Source organism: Dipteris shenzhenensis, chromosome 25, assembly GCF_047967505.1.
Source record: "Dipteris shenzhenensis isolate YYH24624 ecotype China chromosome 25, Dip_SZ_1.0, whole genome shotgun sequence".
NCBI classification, from domain to species: Eukaryota; Viridiplantae; Streptophyta; class Polypodiopsida; order Gleicheniales; family Dipteridaceae; genus Dipteris; species Dipteris shenzhenensis.
In genome coordinates, this window is record NC_141620.1 from 41,531,528 (window position 1) to 41,542,669 (window position 11,142).

Genomic DNA, 11,142 nt, shown 5'->3' on the forward strand with positions numbered 1-11,142 from the left:
GGTAATCATACGAGCTATCACGCAACCATTGTATATAGAAAGCTATGGGATAATAAGGTATGTTGCAGGAATGCTTGCAAGAGATTGTATGGCTAGGACTATGCGGAAAGGTCAGACCTAGAAGAGGAGATTAATACGATCGATGGAATGCAGAACATAGCTATCCCAATTGCATGAATATTAACAAAGATGAGGCAACTATAGAACATGCCTAAACAATGCATTTAGAATACATGAAACAAACAAAGCAATCCTAATAAGTTGCCATAGCATTGGTGAACTAGGAATAAGATAAATTTACATTCGAATATGGATTTGGACCACCTTTTCTCATTCCCATCCTATTTCTTCAATGTGCCAAGATCTTAAACTAGTATGTGAAGGTAGCCTATGACGTTTTTTGTGACTCTTGATAGAACAGGTACATATGCTTTATGCATTTAGCCGACTGGCAAGTGTAGTTTGTATATCCCCTTTTCGGTTTCCAAGCAACGAGACACACTGTGAAGGGATAGTGATTAATAATTGAGGAGCTCATGCAAATGCAATGGGATCTATGATTGAATTCAGTGGGATACTCTATAAAACAAAGCAGTCTCTCAAGACCAAATAGCATAGCTCCTGTTAAATAGGATAACTCTTGTAAATGATTGGGTCATGACAATACTCGTGCAAACACATCTTCTTAGCCCGTAGTATTATGCTAACCATCTAAGGAACTTAGATCCATGGGCTAGGGAGGAGAGCACACACAACATCATTTCATGTGTTTAGGAGGTGGGGACAAGAACACATATCATCATTCCATGCTTTCCAACCCTTATAAGGGGATCCCATTCTAGTTCCTAGAAGCTTTACGTCACGGTCTAGGATGGGAGAGAAAGTGGCTATTCCCATTAATGGTGACAAATAGATTTTTTCCTAAACCAATGCTAAGCCCATCTATGTGCTAAGGCCGTTAGAATTGAATCCTTAGGCTATAGTGTTTGCCACTTTATTTTTAAAAAGTTTTCCAAAATCAGTCCAAAGCACTCCTCTCGTACCTAAAGGTCTTAGGTTTGCGGAGGATAAATCTCCGCCATTCGATCGACGACCTTTCAAAGATGGAATTTTCCATTTGCTCCCCGAAATGCCCACCGCCAATATTCAAATCACCCAAGCACACAATCAAACTAACAACGAGTTAGAAATCCTCAAACTCGCAAATAATCTCTCTCGACAATCTAAGAGTCGTGCCCACCGCAAAGATTCAAAATCACCGCTGCACACAATTAAACTAACCCATAGGGTAGAAACCCTCCAAACCTAAACAACCGTAGAGTTGTGCCCACCAATCCCGAATCACAAATGAAGTGTTGGGAGGGACCGCTCCACTTTCGTAGCACTTTCCTTCTGGGGAAGGCCTCTTGGGGGGCCGTTCCCCTATATTTTCGCCTGCCCTCTAGGTAGCCTTAGCAGCATTTCAAATTGGGCAAAGCATAAATTATGCATTTTTAGAATTTTTGGAAGTGCATTTTTCCTATTGGACAATATGTTAATACGTTGCTTATTGGACAATACTTGGCTTCTCTTCATTAGCTCCACTATGGAGTTGAATGGAGACTTTAAAGTGGTTGAATATATATATCTCTCTCTCTCCTTTTTCTCCTCCACACTATTTCCAAGGGATTTTTATTTTTTTTTGTTTGCTTTTTTTATCTTGGGCATGCCTTCTTGAATGATAAATTATCATTCACCTTTCCTCTCTTCCTTTTACTCTTGTAGTGCCACATTTTTCCGTCTGTTGGGAAGGGGAGAATGCTTTAACCCTGCTCGACTCATGCGAGGAATGTTTTGATAGTTCTTGGGCAATTAAGCACGATTCAAAAGGCTCAAGCGAATTTGGAAAATTTGGAGATTACGACGGGAAATAGTGTATTACAAATATGCTCAGTTGTGCCTTACAATATACTCAGCTGTGTGCAATCTCCAAGGGCAGAAAACGGTAGAAGCTCAAGCTGAAGGCGGACAATGCAAAGAATACTGAGCAGTACTAAGGAATGGACACAAATCCCCAGCATCTTTTGTCTCCTCAGGTTCTTTATCTAGGGCACCCCTGTCTTTCTTTTTTTCCTCAGTCCTTATATATCAACCCTCACTGTGTATTGCAGTTAGATTGAAGAATTTCATATCAAAGCTTTCATCTTCCGTTTCAAAAGTTTCGTTCAATTTGGCCTGCTTTTTTGTCACCCCAAGCAGATCGTTTGGTTGGTGGCCTGACTAGGGGTTGACCGAGGGGTAACCTCCCCGTGCAAGGGCTTGTCTCCATGGCTCCGCAGAAACTTGTCTCGATAGCTGGTCAAATTTCTGCCAACCCACACCAATCACATTATACGTTTGGACTGCAGATACCAGGGCTTCCCATTGCCACACTAGTATGCGAAGAGGACTTCATAAAGGTAGATGTTTCTGATTCTAAGAATGCAAGAAGACCACCTCTTTTTGCAGGCTGTGAATCGTCTGGTTCAGCAAAAAATTCCAATATCCAGGAATGCTGTCTACCATCTTCTGCAAGCATGCACAAAAAGACAGGGTTTGGCAGCATGCAGGTGTGTGTATTCAATTATGGTCAGCAATGGACTGGATTCGGTCAGTGTTTTGGGGAACCACCTAATACGCCTCTTTGCCTCACGTGGCAGCTTGCTCGAAGCAAATGAAGTATTTTGGAATGTTTCAAAGCCAACTGTCTATACATGGAATGCGATCATATCTGCACATGCTGACCTTGGACATGGTGAAAGGGCTATTGCCTTGTACTATCAAATGCAGCACAAAGGTCTAAAGCCAGATAGAGTGACATTTTTATTAACCTTTAAAGCATGTTGCAGTATAGAAGCACTGGGGCAGGTCAGACTTATCCATAATCATATTGGCCAAAGCCGAGTCGAATCAGATGTTATCGTTGGAAGCACCCTTATTGATGCATACGCCAAATGTGGGAGTGTTGAGGCAGCACGCGAATTGTTTGATAAATTGCTCATTCGGAATGTGGTATCATGGGGTGCAATCATAGCAGGTTATGTTCAGCATGGGCATGGTACTTCAGCTCTGGAACTTTTTGAGAAAATGCAACTGGAGGGCATCAATCCAAACAGAGTCATATTCTTGTGTATATTGAAGGCTTGTAGTATCGTAGGTGACATAGGGCAAGGTAGGTTGATTCATGGACAAATTGTTAGAGGAGGGCTTCAATCAGATACAGGAATTGGGAACACCCTTGTTCACATGTATGCCAAATGTGGAAGCTTGCAGGAGGCACACAAGGTGTTTGATGCATTGCCGGTTCAAGGTGTAATTTCATGGGGAGCAATAATTGCAGGGTATACCAGGTGTGGCAACTTAGGAAAGGCTGTGCATTGTCTTGACGCTATGCAGGAACAAGGCATGAAACCAGATCACGTTATATTCACCAGTATTCTGGCTGCTTGCAGTCATACTGGCTCACTAGAGCAAGGTCATCGATACTTTAAGTCTATGACAGAAGACCATGGTATTGCCCCGAATATTGAGCACTACAGCTGCATGATTAACCTTTTAGGGCGTGCTGGACGCTTGAAGGAGGCTTTGAATTTTCTTCAAAGCATGCCGGTTCCCCCAGACATCATCTTGTTGACATCTTTGCTCACTAGCTGCAAAATTTATGGCAATGTGGAGTTAGGAAGACTTTGCTTTGATAAGCTTATTGAATTAGATCCGCGTGACGCTTCTTGCTATGTGCTTATGTTGAAAATCTATGCCGACGCTCATATGTGGGAGGCTGTTGATGAAATCCAGGAATTACAGCGATCTGCAGGTGCATGGAAGAAGCCTGGGAAGGCGTGGATTGAGGCTAGTGATAAGATGCATGAGTTTATAATACAAATAGGCAGCCATACACAGGATGAGAATCATTTAAAGTTTCAGAGATTAAGTAAGTTAGTAAAGAAGCAAGGGCATGTGCCTCTACTGGAGGTAGTTTTGGGATCAATCTCAGAAGAGGAGCTGGCGAGTAACTCGCACAGTTTTTGGTCTGGCAGCTGCTGATGGTGATTTTGTTTGCTACCTGCATGTTTTTGGGCCGCCGTTATGCCTGCAACTCTACATTCAGGAGATATCTTAAGGGATGCATGCTTCATTTACATTTCATATTTTTACGGTATTCTCACCTGTGTTGCTCTTATCAATGTCACATCCACTTGGGCCTTCGTTTGTAAAGCTTTTTCCTTTGCAGGTTTTAACTTCATTATCTCAGCTTGTCACGTTCTATGGCGATCGTCTCGCCTTATGTGCTGCTTCTAACTAGCCCTTCTCGATGAACTCAGTTTTAACTGAACACCAACTTCTTCCCCCCTTCCTTGCCTGTCACAGCCACGAAAAGTTAGGATCATGTTCACAAATATCATGATATGTAGACGTTATGCGATCTACTCCAAAACTTACATACAAAGGTCCCTACTGAACAGCTGGTATAATGCTTCCTCTTTGCATGGATATAGAGGCCTGTCAAGTCGTGTATTATCTCCTAGAGGCACTGCAGTAAGGTCTCTATGTCTTTGCTGGCTATTAGTATGCTTTAGCTATCCCTTCATCAAATTGTTGGTATTTCTTCGTACTTCCGAGGCCAAAACCATGATTAATCTTTGCAATACATGTTTCTATTGTGTCTTCATATGCCTCAAGTCATACTTTGAATTATATTGAGAGCTCCAAAAACAGCATGCCAGCCAAATTAGCATAACCTCAGATTGCAATTCACAATAACATCACCCTCCTTCCACAAGGGACTGGTACCAGTGATACATTAACATAAATTGAGGGCATGCATCCATGCCATGGTGTATATCCATGACCTTGCTATTACAATTGACATATGCTAGCATCCTAGTATCTCCCCATAACATTAATAAATGTGCAATGCGTGTGTGTATGTTTAGATTTAATACTCCCATTAATAAATCAACCATACAATTAATTCCATCATTTGAATAAAAAGTAATATATGAGACAAGAACGGGAAAAAAATGTAGACATCTAAGTTGAGAATTGCAACAAATTGAGAGTTTGCAAAAATTCCAACAAAAGTGTGAATTTATAAAGATATTGAGTTTGAAAAGGGAGCGCAAGATTAGAACAAGGTGTCAAATCTGTCGAATTTATCAGGTATTCGGTCAGGATTTACTTTACCATCCAAACAAACCTAGGTGTCGAAACAACATAGATTGGTGAGGGAAGATAGGTAATGCATGTACACCCCAACTTGTTATTGCATATACCAAAGACTCAAACTCTCATCAAGATTCTAAAGCAGAAATCACAATTTACCTATAAGGGGGGTTTTAATCCACTACTTTCAAGTAGACATTTAGATCATCAAGGGGGGTAGTCCTCACCTTTCAGCAAGCTAGGATTAATAAGAGAAAATATTGTACACTATTTATATTACTTTGAATGCATATATTGGAATTAACGTGTTACATTAAAAGACCTATTAAAAAGAAAAGTAGAAAAATAGATTCCTTAATAAAAGAATTTATTAAGGAATTCAAGAAAAAACCCTTAGATAAATTACAAGCATAGGAGTAGGCAAGAAATCTAGTATACATTATTTAAAAGTAATCATTCTAATTAAAAAGGAGTTAAAGGTTTTAAGAAGGAACAAACAATCAAAATGAGAGCAAAATAATCTATAAGAAACAATTTCCAATGCTAAATCATTACTAAGTGGATAGAAATAAAAGGTTAAGTGGATAACTACATAAATTACTTTGTAACTAGTTGAAGGAGAAAAATTAAATATAGAAAGTTATAGGGGTGAGAAGGAAGTAAAGAAGAATAAAATTTATATATATACATATATGTGTCTCAAAATAATCTATAAGAAACAATTTCCAATGCTAAATCATTACTAAGTGGATAGAAATAAAAGGTTAACTGGATAACTAAATAAATTACTTTGTAACTAGTTGAAGGAGAAAACTTAAATATAGAAAGTTAGAGGGGTGAGAAGGAAGTAAAGGAGAATAAATTTTATACACACACATATGTGTACACACATACACACATATATATATAATTAAACTGGGGGACAGTAGCAAGGAAGGGATCAAGGACAAAGGAACAACCACAAGCAAAGCTTATCTTCACAATATGTGTGTGTGTGTGTGTGTGTGTGTGTGTGTGTGTGTGTGTGTGTGTGTGTGTGTGTGTGTGTCTTCCTTTAAGCATAGTAGCAGTGTCATGAATTTGCTCTTTTTCATTTGTTTGGTATATATATATTCAATATTCCTATATATATATATATATATATATATATATTCAATGTTCCTTTTTATATTCTTGATTCCTTTTTTACGTGGTTTTGTTTTTGTTCTATTTATGTCATTTTCATGTTTATATTTTACACTATGCTCTATACACTATCATGGTACCATGGTCGCAAGACAATCAGGGTTGAAAATACAAGGCAAGACGCCACGCAGAGAACTACAATTACCAAGAGACCTGCAAGGGAAGGCTAAAACTAAGCCAGCAACTCACCAACGATGGAGAGAAGAAGTCATCGGGGTGCAATAAAAGTAGGGGGATGAAGGCAAGGCGAGGCAGTGGAAAGAAGGGAGCTATTGAAGACAAGAAGAGGAGAGTTGTTGAGGTGGTAATAAATGGTGGGTGGAGAATCATGAAGGCACTAAGCCATTGAGGTGGCAGTAACGTGCCAGCCATAAAGATGAGGCGGTGGAGATGGGTGCAGTAAAGAAAGGGGGGGTTGAGAGTTTAGATTAGGGTGGGGATAGTGTAGTTAACCCAACTACAAGGGGGGAAAGGGTGGTAGGAATTAGGGGTGTAGTTACCTTTGATATAATTGGGGGAAAAAACTGCTAAAAAATATAGAGTTCAAGAAGCTATAATTTAATCCAAATGATTAGACAAGAAATAAGTGTGGGGAGGAAAGGAGAAACAAAAGGGGGTGAAAAAGCGAGGGGAGGGGGGGGGAGGTTGCGTATTTATTTACTAATAAAATCAAAAAATATTTTTGATTAAAAAGTAAAAATGTTCTAAATGTAAAATTCCCTTGGGAAAAAAAAGGGTTGGGGGTGTTGAGAGACCAACACAGCATCATGTGATCATACGTGCAAAGCACTAACCCAAAAAATTGCTATAACGGAAAGGGTTAGATGCCCTAACCCTAACCCTAACCCTAAAAGGGTTTGCATAGATTCTACATTTTCAACTAAATCTAGTGTACAGTTAGTCATTTGTGGTGTGCTCTCTACCTGTGCCCTCTCTCCTCATCTCCACTCTTCTCCTCTCCCCTCTTCATATTTTGTCATGGTATTAGAGCTCCCTTGCCTTCCGCTAAGGCATTGCGATCCATATGAGAGAGAGTGATTAATTGAGAGATCAAGAGATTTGAGAGATCTTCATCCATTCTTTGAGAATTTATGTTCATAGATTTTCGTTCATTTCAATTATTCTTGTGTGAGAAAGAGCAAGAGAGAGGTTCATCTCTTTGCTTGTTGAGAGAGAGAGATTTTAGTTTGATCGTTATGAGAGATTTCCATCCATTATTGTAAGAATTTTCGTTGTTGAGAGAAAGCTTGACAGAAGGTTCATTGTGAGCAAAAGAGAGAAAGTTATAGGTCTAAAAGTATAGCACCATCCATCAATGCTCCCTAGCCCAAATGACCTCTACTGCAGTGGCTACTGTAGTGGCTTCTCAAGGCTCTCTAGCCCAAATGACCTCTACTGCAATGGCTACAAGGTGGCCCTTTCAGTTATGAGAGATTTCCATCCATTATTGTAAGAATTTTCGTTGTTGAGAGAAAGCTTGACAAAAGGTTCATTGTGAGCAAAAGAGAGAAAGTTATAGGTCTAAAAGTATAGCACCATCCATCAATGCTCCCTAGCCCAAACGACCTCTACTACAGTGGCTACTGTAGTGGCTTCTCAAGGCTCTCTAGCCCAAACGACCTCTACTGCAATGGCTACAAGGTGGCCCTTTCATCATAAGCCTATTGAGTGCAACACCAACAAGCGTGTGCAGCATCCATGAACTCAAAGGCTTAATGAGATGAGGTAGATCTCGCACTTTGCCAGTTCAGGCTTCCTAACGACTAAGCGACAAATCTCCAACGTGCATCTCAAGCCTTCAGCAAACCTTGCAACAGCCTCTATCAACAACGCCCTGGCTTCTCCACTACTCTCGTAGCTCTCCAATCACTCACAATCGCTAACAAACGGGCTCCCACTCCACGACACTTCAGTGGCTCCTCGACCGGACAGAGCAAAGACAGCAACTCATATCACCACAGAGCCATAGTGCTTTAGCGACCTCGCCACAGAGCTCCGGCGCTTAACACTCAACCACAATTGCGAACAGCACATGCCGGCAGTGAGCTTCACCTCCACCAACCTTAGCAGACCACCACAAACATACAACCATGCCCCAAACTCCTTATGGCCTAGCTCTGCAGTCGCCATAAGCGAGCTTCACACCATCTATGAGTGGCTCCACCAATGGAGGAAACCTTCGACAAGAATCAGAGTCTACAACCATCGACAAAATCTGATAAGACTCCGTTAGTATCTTCCAAGGTTTGAGCCATAGTTCCAAGTAAGACACTTGGCCCACTCTCCTATTGACATGTGGTGCACCCCCTCCGTCTTATCTCTAAGGTCACCACACACACACCTTTGGTCAAAAGTCGACCACGTGGTAATGCCATCTCCCATGTCATCTCTTATCTACCACGTGGCATTCGCCTACCACATCAGTAGAGCCAGATGATCCCAGGCCACGTCAGCATTGACAGGTGACACCTTATCCTCTTTTGCCACATCACCATGGTTACTGTAAGCTTGGTTAGGTCAACTTTACCCTAGGTTAGTCAACTTGACCTTGGTTAGGTTAACTTGACCTTGGGTAAGGTCAGTGAAGTGACACCTCATCCTACCCCGTCAGCAACCACATCATTAGTGCCACATGGCACTGCCCCCTGCCATGCACACTGACCGCTTTGTAGGCACATTGTTCATATTACATGTGAACCCATTTGCCATCTTAGCACAAGGCTTCACAAGCACACCCCTTGCTAGGCACAGTCACTGCATATGACCCCCTGAGTGCCACATCATTTCTACATTTTCAACTAAATCTAGTGTACAGTTAGTCATTTGTGGTGTACTCTCTAGTTGTGCCCTCTCTCCTCATCTTTACTCTTCTCCTCTCCCCTCTTCATATTTTCTATCTCGACACAGATCTCTCATTGCCGTAATTGCTACACAATTTCTTAGACGTGTTTAATACCCGAAGGACAAGTACCATATTTTTCAAACCCAAAAGACAATCTCTCAATGCTTCAATTGCTACATAATTGTGTCGAGGTGTTTCAGAACCAAAGGACAAGTACCATCAAAAATCTACCACAAGTGGTACAAAGATACCACTAAAGGATTTCCTTTAGTAGGTTGGATTGAAGAAAGTTTTAGACTTATATATGGAAAGGGACAATGCTCAACTAAAGAATCTTTCTCATCACAAAGATATCACTAAAGGATTTTGTAAAGTGGGTTTCATTAGATGAGCTAAAGAAATTTTTAGAGTTATGTTTGAAAAGGGGCAATTTTTCATGGATATCTATGCCCAAAATATGTGATCACTAGTTTGTAGGGTGGGTGTAAACTTTTTAAGAAAAGACTAAAGCTAAAAGAATTTGCTTTAGAACTTATACTTGTAATAAATGTTATGCATGTAAGTAGTTTATTTTGAGTTCTATGTAGTTAATTCTTCTTTAAGGTCAAACACATTGATAATCTTGCAATTAATATGAGATGAAACCTACATGCCAAAGTTGTAAACTATCTTGTGTTTCTTAATTACAAAAGACATTTTTAGGAATTTTGAGACAATCCCATGATTTTGAGCCTATCAAAATTGTAAAAAGTGAAAAATGTACTCTTGTTCTTTGCTCCATAATTGTAAACTTGGAGAATAAGAGCTTGTGGAAGTTTTAGGTGGCATCTGCTTGAACCTTGAAATCTCCATCTTATGGTCAATGAAATAACCTTATATTTGTTTGTTATCCTTGTTGCTTGCACGTGGCCATCTAATGCGTCTCTATTTAACAAAGCTAGAATATTTCTTGTGATTTTGGGATCTTCCTTACTACAAACCTTACCACACATATGGTTATCCTTTTGTTCAAGATTGGTAAGTACTAAGGAAGAGAACCTACGGTAAAATTACAATCATTCTTCCAAAATTAAATTCATATCTTCCCTAAACTAAATGGGTCAAGATTTCTAAGATAAACATAGGCAATTCCATGCTAAGTATCAATGATTTTGGCAATGGTTGGAGCCATGGAATGCAAGTCTTCAATTGATCCATCTTGTCATATATGATACAGAACTACTATATGATGGTGATGTGTCTAGTTTCACTCAACCATGTGGTTGATTTCATACGAGTATTTTAAGAAGGCATGCATCTTCAAGAGACCTATGTGTGCACATACTTACACAAGAATCCTATATCCTCATGAGCATAAGATTGAACATGTGATTGATTTGAAACAAAAAGACAGGTACCATGGATCTTTTGGACATGTACCTATTAGAGAATGTACCTTTATTCAAATGCATTAGCATGAAATAAAACATGTGGGCAATTTGTTCATGCTCTAGCTATGGGGAAACCATGGTGGAGGTGCATGTATTTCAAGTTGACCACATGGTCAATTCAAGCAGACTATTTCAATAAGGTATGCATCTTCAAGAGAGTCTATGTTGGCCCATCCCTATACATGAGCTCTTCTATCCTCATGAGAATCAAATAGACCACATGGTCAATTTGAAAGGAAGAGGCAAGGATCATGGAAGTTTTGCATGTGTTATGCCTATCAATATCCCTTCATTGATATGCATTAGCATGAAATCAAACATGGGGTCAATTTTGATAAATTCCATTGCTATGATTAAGCCGTGGTAGAGATGCATCTATTTCATATCAACCATGTGGTTAACTACTATAAGAATGTATGCATCTTCAAGTATGTGCTCACATCCTTATGCATGATCTATACTTATAGGTGTCCAATCAACCAAGTGGTTGATTTGGAATGAGTA

At 39.9% G+C, this 11,142-nt stretch overlaps 1 protein-coding gene across 4 annotated transcripts; it reads left to right on the forward strand.

Moving 5' to 3' along the window:
- Positions 1–1,662: 1,662 nt before the first annotated feature.
- LOC147885895 (pentatricopeptide repeat-containing protein CRR2, chloroplastic-like) lies at positions 1,663–4,210 on the forward strand. 4 transcript variants are annotated; one of them, XM_087396026.1, is made up of 2 exons: positions 1,663–2,588; positions 2,679–4,210. In XM_087396026.1, the coding sequence occupies exons 1-2, from the start codon at positions 2,443–2,445 to the stop codon at positions 4,060–4,062; spliced, it is 1,530 nt and encodes a 509-aa protein (XP_087252152.1). In that variant the 5' UTR covers positions 1,663–2,442; the 3' UTR covers positions 4,063–4,210. The 4 variants fall into 4 exon arrangements, with proteins under 4 accessions (XP_087252152.1, XP_087252148.1, XP_087252149.1 ...); XM_087396022.1 differs by having other exon boundaries at positions 1,663–2,075; positions 2,239–4,210; XM_087396023.1 differs by having other exon boundaries at positions 1,663–2,075; positions 2,264–4,210.
- Positions 4,211–11,142: the final 6,932 nt, after the last annotated feature.